Source organism: Plectropomus leopardus, chromosome 15 (genome assembly GCF_008729295.1).
Source record: "Plectropomus leopardus isolate mb chromosome 15, YSFRI_Pleo_2.0, whole genome shotgun sequence".
NCBI classification, from domain to species: Eukaryota; Metazoa; Chordata; class Actinopteri; order Perciformes; family Serranidae; genus Plectropomus; species Plectropomus leopardus.
The window spans coordinates 23,417,256-23,430,535 of NC_056477.1; the positions used below are offsets into that span (position 1 = coordinate 23,417,256).

Below are 13,280 nucleotides of genomic sequence, written 5' to 3' on the forward strand. Positions count from 1 at the left end.
TTACGCTCATTTCCCCTGACAGACATCCATTATACAAGTAACTTTTAGTCATAAAAGAAGAAATGACAGAGTAGAATGGATGAATCCAGCTGGAATATTCTTGAATATTCTATGCAAGGACTGTACTCGTACTTATACACATCCTACAAGAGGGAGAAATATTGTGGAAAAGAATGAAGGAATCTGCGCCGGAATGCAAAAACCAACGGGGAGCACTGTGCACGCTTCTGTATTCCTTGTGTGTCTCTCTCGCTGTCCTCCACAGTGTCGTGACTCACACCACAGGGGTTTATCAGTAGCTGGCAGCATCGCGCACACACAATGCTTTACACCAGTGTAACACAGGGCCCAGATAGATAATGGTGCCAGTGACTGTTGTTAAAGTGTTAACATTTCTCAGCAGCTCACACAGTGGGGAGCCTCTCTGCGAATAGCCACACAACTGGATGTGTTGGTGTGAAATGGAGTCTAATTCAATGAGTGGGAGGTTGTAAGAAATATAAATGCTCTGAGGAAGTCTGTGTGACAGCGGATGCTGATCCATGTTATAGTCATTTATTCCTGTCAAATTAAAGGTCCTGATTACCCTTTGTTTTTTGGTAATGCCATTAATAACCATGTTTGGAACGATTTTCTCGCTTAATATTGCCAATGTGTCTCCTTTTTAATATCTACCTCAGCCTTTGCATTATTCCTCCTCTTGTCAATGTCCAGTTTTTATTAACTACTGTAGTTCTAAAGTAATAAATGTGATAATTCACTGCCTGGTTGGTTTAGCTTTGTGCTTTTTATACTTTATATAATATCAGGCATAAAATAACACCTGATTAGATGACATGAACAGAAGCCAACACATCTAAAAACACAACTTGAGGCCAGAAATCGGAATGGTCCATGGAGATTTCAGCTTTATCAGCTGAGTCACCATCATCTAAAAGATACTAGAAGATTTCAGAGGGGATGCAAGGGACACTCCCCCCTCATTATATAGAATATCTATAATGTAGACTTTTTTTTTATATTGTTTAATTTCTCTACATTTCCAAGAAGATCCTGTCTTCTCCAATAAAAACATGTAAGTGGAGAGGACTTTTGTTTTGACAAAAATAAACATTTACACCATTAATTTATAGGGTGGCAATCACCAGAGGCCCCACGACACAATTTTATTGTAGTATTGCGATAACACGTGTTGTAATTCATTGTGATTTATTACCCCCTTTCACTGCAAATTGTGCCACGAAAGGTAATAAAGTAATAAGATAGTTGTCAGTCTGTTTATCAAATTTCAGTCATATTTACTAAAGCAAATTGTGTCTAGCGGACTGAAATTGCAACTCATTTTGTTATTCTAGTAGGCTACCGAAATTTGTATCTGTAATATTAATAATTTATAAAATAAAAAATCTATACTTGGCATCTGTGTATCGATAAGATGTTGCCATGTAAAAATATTGCAATACTATGCTGTATAAATTTTCCCGCCATTCCTAATAATTGATGCAGAAAGGTACAAATTGGTTTTGGAAATAACTGTCCAAATTGGTTGGAATTCAGGAAATTAAGTGTTTGATGCTCAAAATTTTCTCCTGGAGGACCCCCACACCCTCTGTTTTTTTTAAACAAAACATACACCCTTAACAGTATTACAGTTTTACTATTGAAAACATTTTTTTGCTTCTCAATGTCTGAATTCTCAAATATGTTAATCTCGGTGCTAATGTGTGCATCTGTTTTTAAGCACATGTGCATTTTGTCATTGTTTAGCACACTGATTTGGGCTGTTTATTCCTCCTCCAGGATGAGAATGACAACCCACCGGAGTTCAGCAAGCCGTCCTACATCGTCAAAATCCCAGAGAACATTATTGCCGGTGAGTCATTTTATACATTTGGGGTTACAGTTTTGTTGCTAGAATGCATTTCCTGGTACACAACCAACACAGCACTTAAACACTCCAGCTTAAACAGCTCAAACACCATGTGAAACACACACACAGTCGCCTATTACTTGAATTTCTGTGCTATTACCATATTCAACAAATAGCTCTGTTTTCTTGGGGGTATGCTTTTTTTTATGTTGTATTTTATATGCTTCCTCTGGCCTCTTCCTCTAGTATCTTATTTGTTATGATTTTTGCATAATGTTTTTAAATGCTCAGTGAGAACGCAGGATATTGACTATTCAAGGCAAAATCACTGGCTGCTGTATTCATTCTCATGCATGCATTCAGAGGACTCTTTTATCCCGGACAATAGATTAGTTTCCAGTCGCTAGAGTGAAATGAGATGTTTGACCGCCCCTTTCTCCTTCGGAGCTCCAGCAGACGCCGGCCACTTTCTGTGTCTCGGATCCGCTTTAAAGGAGCACATAGCTGAGCGGCTTGGGCCAAGGCTGAGGTTTAGAGGACTATGGCTAAAGTGCTTGGCCCTGAGCTGGGGGCCCAAGGCTTGGGCTGCAAGGCTGAGCTCAGGGCTAGCCCTGCGGCGCTGGCTAGCCTCTCATCCCCCCTGTCTGCCTGGGTATTGATCAGGCCTGTGCCAAGTATGGGCTATGCCAAACAAGCTGATAATCCACTAATCCATAAACCCACTCACTGCCATGCCATCAGTTGAGCTGTGAATGGGGGCGGTGAAGAAATTAGCTCTCTGAATGCCATTTCAGTCTATCTTTGCAGCTTCTCTCTCTCTCTCTGTCTTTCCTCTTTACTAGACTCCACATATTTTCCCCATGACTCTGAGTTCACTTTTTTTCTTTCTCTCTCTCACTCCATGAGTTGTAACTTTCTGTCTGACTCCCTTCATCCCTCCCTCTCCTCCACAGGGGCGACTGTGCTGCTTGTGAATGCCACTGATTTGGACGCCTCGCGGGAGTTTGGCCAAGCCTCACTCATCTACTCCCTGGAGGGCTCCTCTCAGTTCCGTCTCAACTCGCGCTCAGGTGTGTGTGCCCGCATATACATGTGTGTATTTTCTAAAAGTGTACGTGTAACTGAAACTGACGTTTGAGATCTGATTCCATTTTCCATTTCAGATTTCATTTTTTGAGATACTGTTACGCATCAGTGCTTATTAAGACCTGTTATACCATTTTCTGTTTTCTCCTTAAACTCTTTAGCTAACTTTTATTCACATTGTGGCTTGGCTTTTTAGTATTTGAGTTTTATTCACTTTCAACTGAATTCTGCAATAAAAGCTGTTTGTAATGACAAGTTGCATTTTTTAAATATTTTCGATCTGATTTCACACACACAAGGAGAGATCACCACCACAGCCCTGCTGGACCGAGAGCTGAAGTCAGAGTACATCCTGATAGTCAGAGCTGTGGATGGAGGGGTGGGCCCTCAGCAGAAGACTGGTATCGCCACGGTAAATGCAACGCAACCATCGTCTTTCTGATCTACAGCTCACAGAACAAACCAGTTTCCTCTTCACTGTTAATCATAATAATCATTTGTGCTAAAATTATATTCTCTTGTACGTGTATCTTGTACTACGAGGTACTAAGAAATAGCTTCTTTCTTGACTTAAAGAGATAATTTGCTGCTTTTCAAACCAGCGTTGTATCAGAACAATGTTGGTAGTATGTGTAATCGAACTGTGGTAAACTTCTCTCAATCTAATCAACGTCTCTTCCTGCTCGAAATGTGTTATGCATATTGAGCTGGCCCTGGGATGTTGCTTGAACTACAGATAAATACTTCCCCATTTTTGTATACCCTGCCCTTCTATGTTTCTCTCTCAAACTTAGATCAAACTCCAATCAAATGGTAAAACTAGGCAATGCTGAAGTAATATGAACAAATATAAAAAACACATATAAAACCAAGCCTGTTACTACGTTGCTTATTTCTCACTTCAAAGGTTTTAAGAAACATATCTTGGCTTCCACCTGGCTGCCATTGAGTAAATGACAAGCTCAGATTATGTCACCTACCCAGCATTTATTTCTCTGGTGCGGTGCAGTGCATTCTAGTAGTTTTAGGTTTTCCAACTCTTTAGAGAAAGCGAATGCCACAGTCCATTTTCTCTGTTTTCTCTGCTCATGTAGCACCAATTTCAAAAGTATTTGCATCTTTATACTGCATAGAAGGCCTTGTTTTTTTAAGAAGACTATCATTCCAGCAGTTAAAAACCTATTTAACTCTCCTCACTCCCACTTTGTTTAGGTGAACATCACCATCCTGGACATCAATGACAATGCCCCTGTGTGGAGGGATGAGCCGTACCATACCAACGTTGTGGAGATGAGCCCGATAAACACTGATGTTATCTCTGTGAGTGTTTAACTTTACCTGAGTGACAAGCTGATGTTTTTTTTCGCATTTGTTTTGTAAGTTGAATGGTGGCTGACATATAAGGAATTAATTAATTGAAATGTTGGCCTCTGCTTTTTGTACCCAAATGTGATGTGGAGAGAGAACCAGTGTCATTGAGGGAGGTTTTTTCTGCTTTGATTCATTATCTTAGAGTGGTTTTGTTGGATTACTCAGACTTTGCAAACTTGAATTGGGAAAAAAAAGTGTGTTTTGAAAAAAAAACTTGGTTTCAGAGTAGAGTGATCAAAGTTTGAGGACTGAACATCGTTGTAATACAAATTCTTCACTGGAAGGCATGCTGTACATGAAAAACAGTGCGTGTTGCAGGATACATCTGCATGCATAGTCCTTCACTATTGATGGGACAAATTGCCATCACTGCATAGGTCATCACAGAGTAAACACTCTAATATTACCCAAAACTCTCTCATCGTCCTGCTGGTGTCTTTGGCAATGTGTTGTTGTTAATTAAGCCCTGATTGTCCATTAATTAAAGAGGCGTCAGTGAGTGTAATTAAGGGAGTCCGATTGCTAATTAAAATGTAGCCTGCAGTCATACGCATAGCAAATTATTCAGCTGCTAGGCAGAAAAGGAAGCGAGACCCCATCTTGCAGAGCGCGAGGAGTGGAATGGAGGAATGGTAAGGAAAGTGAAAGGAAAGATACAAGTGTTGCGCTGCTAAAAACGTTGCTACATTTTCCTCTTATTGCTGCGCTCTTGTAGCTACTCCTCAGTTGAGTTCATTCATGGTGCATCCAGTGATGCGACACATACTGTATGTGACTCTCTGTGCTCTGTGGACAGACACTGTTGCCCCTCTGACCATTTTTCAATACATCGGACCACCCAGGCTTACAGTCCTGTAATTGGCCTCAATGTAGCCCTGGCCCAACCAGTGTTTCCATGGTGACAAGAGGCCACCTGCTGAGTCCTCCTGGAGGTGTCCAGCGAGCCGATGAATTTGGTAGCTGTGCCCAGTGCTAGGATCAGCCCGCTTAAATCTCGGAGCACCTCACTGCTGCAGCCTTTTACATTCAGCACCTGTACAGATACAGTGAGCCTCCCCTAATATCTCATTTCAAAACAATATTCTCTTTTCTGCCACTCTGCAGTCAGAGCAGTGCTACAGTTCAATAGACAAGGCTAATATATTTGCTCACCGTCTTTTAATGTGCTCTGCTCAGGCCAGAATTGATTAGTCCAACTGGCCCGGGCTAGACACTTCCCCACACCTTATATCACCTACCTTTGTCTGTGCAGATGCTAATCAATGGGCCTCCAAGATGCCTGCCTACCATGTCCCCTTAATAATTAAATACCTGCAAAACCTTTGTTCCTCTAATGACCAATTAACCAGTTTCCAGCGTTTTTAGTCAGTGCACTGAATAATTGATCAGCTCTTTAAAAATCAGCCAGTGTTTTAGCCGGGCTCCCGGCTTCACGCATTTATCACCCATCGCCACTTTGTGTCAGAGAAGAGACGTTACCATTTTTCTTTCAGCTGACTGATGTGTTCAAACCGTTGAAAGGGGTTGTGTGGGGAGAAGCTGTGGGGGTGTGTTGAGGATGTTGTTATTACTATTGCCATTACTACTACAATTACTGTTGTTCTTTTTCCTACCCCAATTCATTTACTCATTCCTCCCCACTTTTCTGACGTCTTATTCCTTTCCTGATATCTTAAAGTTGTCCTCTGTAATACATCATTGAATCACACAGTTCAACTTGAGGATTCTTTTATAAATTGTATGGGAAGTGCACATCCTGTTGAGGAGTTGTTCAAAGAGTTACAGGGATAGTTCAGAATCTTTGTAAGTACTTATCCATAGACAGTTTATTACACACAGTAAATGTCAACATGCCCACAGAGAAGCAGACCGGAGGTTAAGCAATGAATTTCTGTGGAGGGGTCAGCATCAAAATGTATTTTAGCCACCCCCCCAAAAAAATCAGTATCTGTTTAAGTGTATGTTATATGTAGAATATTATCACTGCTTTATCTTAATGTCAGACAGTTATTTCCAACAGGAAAATTAAGCCATTATATTGCCCAATTTGTACCTTTCTCCATCAAAAAATGTGATTTAACATTGCTGAACACAGGGACCGCTGGTCCACCATCACCTAGAACAGTTATTTTGTTTGTGTTATTGTGTAACTTTGGTTATTAAAATGGTTAGTTTAGATACATGAAATCCACACAATAAGACATACTAACTAACCAATCGAGGCAGCAGTAGACCAGCAGCTTCTGTTTGTCAATGTCTGGTGGCCTTGACAAGAGCATAAATGGGGAATGTAAGCCATTGACGACTTCCCCGTTGAAACACACTGTCTGACAGAAAGGTAAAGTGGTGAAAATACTCCTAATATATCGAACATTAAATAGGTGGCTAAAATACAATTTGCTGCTACCTTTCATCCACAGCAATACATTGCTTTGTTTCCATGTCGAACACCAGCCTGCATCTCTAAATTTGGGGTGTGCTGATTGACATCTACTGCATGTAATACGCTGACTATGGATACGAATCTCATACAACCTCATTTCAAGAAATCCAAACCATCCCTTTGAGACTAAAGAATATACAGAAAGGTTTTTTCCTGTCTCTCCACTGTCCAGGTGTTGGCAGTGGATCCTGACAATGGGGACAACGGGACAGTGATGTACAGTATCAGTCCAGAAAACCCCTTCTACACCATCAACAGCAGCACAGGGAAGATCCGCACCAGTGGTGTAACTCTAGACAGGGAAAGCTCCAACCCCAGGGACACAGTCCTCATGAGGACCATCATTATCTCAGCTGTTGACCGTGAGTAGTGTGTATGTGTGTAGTTTGTGGGATGTCAGTTTGCGCTTGTATTTTTCCTTCCACTGTGTTAATTTGTCTGACTCATGAAACAGCTAAACCATCTGTAAGCAACCTTTAAATGGCCTTATATCATCCTCAGCAGAGAGCTTTCAATCCTGACCGATTAGCCTCTTTCTTCAAGCCTCATTCCTCAAGTTTTATGTTGACCATGAAACTTTTTACTGTGGCTAATAAACCCCTTTGACCATGAGATATGGGGTGTGTGTATGTGTGTCTTTATATGTTCTCTGGCGCCCTCTTTAGGTGGTATGCCTCCACTGCGTGCATCAGCAAGCACCACAGTGTTCGTCAACCTGCTGGATTTAAATGACAACGACCCGACGTTCCTTAATCTGCCCTTTGTAGCTGAAGTGCCAGAGGGACTGCCCATTGGATCCTCAGTTTTTAAGGTAAAATATGAGAGTATATTTGTGTATAATGGCATTTTAAAAAAGGATAAGGATTCAGAATTTATATCATCTATCTGTTATAAAGTATGATTTACTCTTTCTGTTCTTTCTCTGTATCTTCCTCTCTACATCTTTGCTGTAGGTCCAGGTGGAGGACCCAGATGAGGATAAAAATGGACTGATAACAATGGCTTTACAGATGGGAATGCCTCGACTCGACTTCCACCTGAACACCTCCACCGGCGTCCTCACATCCATGGCAGTCCTGGATCGTGAGCAGATTGGACAGTATCATCTGAGGATTATTGCATTTGATGCAGGGAAGTTCCCTCGCACCTCCACTTCAACCCTCACTGTCACAGGTAGGAGACTGCAAATGTGGCTGATGATGATGATAAATTGGGTTTAATTTCCTTTTGCTCTCTCTGAAATTACCCTACATGTGAAACTGCCAAGCCACGGTATGATTGGATTCTGCATGACGTGAGGAGTTACTTCATTATGGCAGATTGTTAACCACTGACTTTGCAAGAATCTGCTGAGAATGATGCTACCACCTGCTGGTGGGACGTGAAAAAAATCATCTGAAAAATGATAAAAATTGGAATGGAAAAACTGATAAAGGTTTCCTGGCATTTCTCAAAGGAGTCAGAAGCATCAAAATATTTTGAACTGTTTCGTAAAGATCTGTTTAACTGTTTAATTCACAGTGAAGTCAGGACCAGCTGTAGACCCAAGCTACAAAAGAGACTAATAAGTTTTACTAGACCATGACTCCTCTGATTTAAAGGTTTTCTATGCAAGATTATCAGTAACTGTTTGTAAACACGCTTGCCAGCAAAAGTGAAAGAAAAAAGCCAATCTCAGATTCACTCATTTAGCACTTCTCTATTTCACAATGCTATTTCTATGCAATATTTGCCATTGTGTCTGTTGGAGGCTCGCTGCTTACAATCTGGCACTTTCACCACCTTTTTATAAAGCAATGGCCTCACCTGAGCACTGTGGGGATACACACACATAAATGTCTCGATCACAGAAAACCACATCAAAGAAAATAACAAAAAACAGGCAGAGGGCAGAGTTTGTGAATGAGTCCATATATTGTTTGTTTTTTTTGTTTTTTTTTTAAGGAAAATCCTGCATAGTAAAACTTTAACAACAGGCTTTCTTCTCACAGCACCACCCTGCTGCCTTATTTGTCGTCATGTACATCTATCTGTGTGTCCTCACGTCTTTCTGTCTGTGTGTTTGTGTGCATGGGTCAGTTCTGGATGTAAATGATGAGACGCCCACCTTCAACCCTCGCGTGTACAATGTGTCCCTGAAGGAGAGTGTCCCTAGAGACCACATTGTAGCGCGCCTCAGCTGCACAGACAACGACGCCGGCCTCAACGCCGAACTTAGCTACTTCATCACAGGTCAGAGGTCACAGTGGGAGTTGTTTTTGTGTGTCTGTGGGCTATGGTGTTGTACAGATATGGGGACTATGTGCACGTATGGTACCCTTTGTCCATCCATCCGTCTCTGTGTGAGTTTGTGTACAAGGTGAGCATGCTTCTTTCAGTATTATAGCTGTGCTGTATTTGAGTGTTTATTTATGCTAGTATTCTCTAAATTAATTTGGAAATGTGTTTGTGTTTTGTATTTTTAGGTGGTAATCAGGATGGTAAATTCAGCGTGGGCTTCAGAGATGGAGTTGTTCGGACTGTGGTCCGCCTCGACAGAGAGACCCAAGCAGCATACACTCTGGTTGTAGAAGCTATAGGTGTGTCATTTCTATAATGACAGAAAAACATTATCATCTTTTATCATCCTCATTTTTACACATCCTGTGTTTGTATTTGTTCTAATAGGACTTGTTTTGTTTGTGATCTTCAAAGCTGATCCTTTCTACTCGTGAACTACAGTGATGAAAAAAGGCGATGCCTGCACATCTGCAGTGATTTCAGAGTATTGCTCAACTGCCTTTGTTCCTATTTGAAAAGGAAGAACAAAAACTGAGGTTTTCCTGTTTTGGAAACCATTGACTCGGGGTGGCTTATCTGCTGAGGGGGCCAGAGACACAGAGAGGAGAGAGGAGGCAGAGATAATGTAAAGCTGTGCAAGAGAACTGAATTATTGTTCTAACTCACAATCAACTGAAAATGACCCAAGTTTTGATGAGCCAACAATGTAACAGCCTTACTTCATTATAACAAGCTATTTTTAGTTTCTGCTTCATTTTTTGAAGATTATTGGATTGTTTAAAGTAACATATTAACACAGAACCAGCTCTATTTTGCATATATTGTAATAATATGCTTTTTTATTTATGGCCTCAGCTTGTTAGATGAACAGCCATGAAGTTTTCTTGGCATCAACCCTAAAATCAGCATTAACCTGAATGACTTCAGCTGATGTGTTTGTGAATGTGTCTGTTGCTGCACATAGACAACGGTCCAGCGGGCAGCCGGAGGACAGGCACAGCCACTGTATTTGTCGAGGTGCAGGATGTTAACGACAACAGACCTATCTTCCTACAAAACAGCTATGAGACCAGCATACTTGAGAGTGTGCCCCGAGGAACCAGCATCCTCCAGGTAAAAAACACAAACACTGCTGAACACATCCAGTAACAAACTGCACTTTCAGCAGTCAAACTTAAATTTTATTTCATAATGTAGCAATCACAAAACACAAAGAATCAGTCAGAGTAGTCTCTTTTTGGCTCAGGTTGTCTTGTCAGTGTTGGTAGCTGATCATGTTTGAGACCTGCATGAAATTATTCCTTATATTTGTCTTAATACACATGAATTACCAGAGGGATGGGGTTTTTGCAACAGAGCAATTATCAGCGTGAAGCAGAGGAATCATATTTGTACCCACACTTTGAATGTAATATGTTATATTTTTAAGTTTGGCCTTAAAATTAGGAGTCTTGCGGCACCTTGCTGTACATTTTTTGTGTAAAATTATCATTTACTGTTTCTGTGTAGTTGCTCTTATACACTTTGGGAAAAAAGTAAATTAAATCAGAATGTCTTTCTTTGCAGAATTTGAGATTTGACAATGTATCAAATTCATACTCAAATTCTGTTCAAATTCGATTTGATCAAATTGAGTCATTGTTAAATCATTTTTATGTCTAAATATTTAGTTTGAAAATGTCCTGAAAATGTCTAACAGCTTTACAGCAGTCACAAAATGTGTAAGCTCTGCTATATTGATTTTTTCGATTGCTGAGTTTTTAAGCACTTGCAGACCTCATCCACCAAGCATTCAAAGTATGTTAAAACAAACTGACCATTATTTTCATGTATTCTTCAGCTGCATCTGCTGTTAGTGGTGTTCATAGCACCAGCCATGAGATATACAGCTTATCACTTGTTTTTTGGGAGCAGTCAGTCAGCCTTCATTCTATCCTCGAGTCAGATTTCAGTGACATAGTCAAATAAACAAGGCATAGTGAGATGGGGCTCTGCACTGGCTTCTGGCTGTGGTGTCTGTCTGGCTGGAGACCGGGACAAATGTGAGCTCTCGCGCTCATACGGCCGGCGATGGTGCGGCCGTCTGAAGGAGATGTTGTACGAACGCCGATACGAGCCCAGCCTCCTCCAAACCTTGAGCTGAGGCTCACTGGAATGGTTTCTTCCGCGGGTCAAGCTCTCCCCCGGGCTGCAGCTCGCCTCAGAGTCCTCGTCTTGTTCCGAGGGCCGGCACACTGCCAGGAAGGCTGCTAACCCTGCCAGCAGCAGTGACAAGCCCAGCACCACCATGATGGTGAATTCTGGGTCATGGATGTCTGAGGAGTAGGATGGAGGCTGTGGGATGGTGGGAGAGAGGGTGGTGGTTGTAAAGCTGGACAGAGTGGCATTTTCTGTGCTGGATGTAAAGGTGAAGTTGGAGGCTGTTTCCGTGGTGTTCATTTTCTCTTGGACCTAAATGATAAAAAACAGCATTAGATAGGAGGTCTGTGTCAGGATGGTGTATGTGTGTTTGTTTGCACATGTGTGTGTGTGGCTGTGTTTGTGTTTGTTTGTTTGTGTGTGTGTGTGTGTGTGTGTGTGTGTGTGTGTGTGTGTGTGTGTGAAAGTGCCACTGCAGCTCTCTGCCTTACTAGCCAAGCTTAACCAAGCTGAGTAGGTTTATTTTCACTTTATTGGGATCACACACTCAAGGGCTTCTAATAAACGTACACACATACACACACACATGCACAAATATACAGAGAAACGGCTGCATGCACATGCAGATGTGGTGAGTGTTTGGCATTTGCGGCAATTATGTAGCTATTAAATCAAGGACTACAAAACAGTCAATGCTTGACAGGCTTTCCTCAGTGTAAAACAAATTGGGTTTATTAAAATGCCCCTTGTAAAATGCAAGGCACCCACCTCTTCTACCCTGGTCTCCAATTATCCCCCCCTCATTCTGCGCGCCCCCATCTTCAACATAGTAACATTTGTAAATGTCATCGTCCTTAATTCAGCGGAGACAAAGCATGGCTTATCGGTTTAAGGGAAACACATTGGGACGTGAAATTATTTTTAAGACCAAATGCCAGGAAAGCTGTGAAAAGGCCACTGGAGCAGGATGGCTCGTTAGAGAGTCAGTTCATTAGTCAGCGCCTCCAAGCACATATGCCACACACACACACACACACACACAGCTATTCAAACACAAACTTTCTTTCTCACCCACACATACTGTAGACCGTGCTGCACAGATTCATGATTAGGCACACTGCTCTTAAGCTTGGCAGCTTAGCTGTAAGGTACTCTCCCTCTCGATCACCTCACATTGTTGCTCCTTCAGATCTGACTACTCAGCTAATTTAGAAACTGTCATTTCAAAACTTCTTCACCCACACATTTTATCGAACTTTGTCACTTTTTTTTAAAGTTTGACCAATTGTGGGCTCTCAAGTTCTGTTAATAACTTACTTTCAAATGCTTATAGATTTCTTCTACCTTTTGTAGCCTCCTGATTGCCCTGTGATTCATAGTATTTTTTGCCATATTTTCTCAGTATTATCTACATCCTGGAAGAAAATATGAATGGGGAGCACAGAAAAAAATTGTAGATGTCAGATATGCAGCCTGTCTTTGCTAAAATTCAAATCTTCCTACAAGATAAGTCCTTATCATGCCACTACTACTAAACTAAAATGCATACAAAAGTCTCCACACTCCCGTAGACAATGTGCAAGCACATGTCAAGCAGCTCACATGTCAAAATGTGAATTTTAGGAGTTTAATTTCGGAAGATCCCAGAGCAGAAATAAAATATGAATTGAAAGAAACATTATTATGACATTGTTGGTAATCTTGAGACTTTAAGATATGTAAGAATTGTAATACAGTATGTTTATCTTTAAAATGCTTTGGAATTAAGTTTTCTTCTGACTGAACCTTTAGGAATTTGTTATAAAAAAAACCCAAATCAAAAATTTATACTCACACCAACACTTTAGAGACTCTTTAAAACAGCACCTTGCTTAGTTCCAGTAACAGAGGTCAGACCTGTTTCTTGGCTCCACGCACTTGTTTTCCCCCCTTAAACTGCTGCTTTCCCAGAGACAGAAGGGAAAACGCTGGGGAGGAAGAGGGCAACCAAAGAGGGAAAGGGGGTAAAATATGGGTAGCAGCATTCCCATTAAAATATCTCACTGTTGTTTTAATCCCAGGGAGCCAAAGACAATGGTGTGTTTTCTGAGC

General features: G+C 41.2%; 2 protein-coding genes across 2 annotated transcripts in view; one reads left to right on the plus strand and one right to left on the minus strand.

Moving 5' to 3' along the window:
• cdh23 (cadherin-related 23) overlaps window positions 1–13,280 on the plus strand; it is a 227,593-nt gene that overhangs the window by 131,137 nt on the left and 83,176 nt on the right. The window contains exons 17-26 of the mRNA XM_042501637.1: window positions 1,801–1,873; window positions 2,824–2,940; window positions 3,256–3,368; window positions 4,169–4,276; window positions 6,943–7,132; window positions 7,436–7,581; window positions 7,724–7,943; window positions 8,850–9,002; window positions 9,236–9,349; window positions 10,015–10,163. Of these exons, the coding sequence (XP_042357571.1) occupies window positions 1,801–1,873; window positions 2,824–2,940; window positions 3,256–3,368; window positions 4,169–4,276; window positions 6,943–7,132; window positions 7,436–7,581; window positions 7,724–7,943; window positions 8,850–9,002; window positions 9,236–9,349; window positions 10,015–10,163 (1,383 nt within the window). The remainder of the gene's footprint in view (window positions 1–1,800; window positions 1,874–2,823; window positions 2,941–3,255; window positions 3,369–4,168; window positions 4,277–6,942; window positions 7,133–7,435; window positions 7,582–7,723; window positions 7,944–8,849; window positions 9,003–9,235; window positions 9,350–10,014; window positions 10,164–13,280) is intronic.
• LOC121954267 (uncharacterized protein C10orf105-like) lies at window positions 10,976–13,101 on the minus strand. Its single transcript, XM_042501640.1, has 2 exons — window positions 13,024–13,101; window positions 10,976–11,501 (listed from the first exon to the last, which is right to left on the minus strand). The coding sequence occupies exon 2, from the start codon at window positions 11,487–11,489 to the stop codon at window positions 10,992–10,994; it is 498 nt and encodes a 165-aa protein (XP_042357574.1). The 5' UTR covers window positions 11,490–11,501; window positions 13,024–13,101; the 3' UTR covers window positions 10,976–10,991.

What these genes read in the sequence shown, in the direction of transcription:
- LOC121954267 (XM_042501640.1), bottom strand. Translation starts at nt 11,489, where the DNA reads ATGAACACCACGGAAACAGCCTCCAACTTCACCTTTACATCCAGCACA.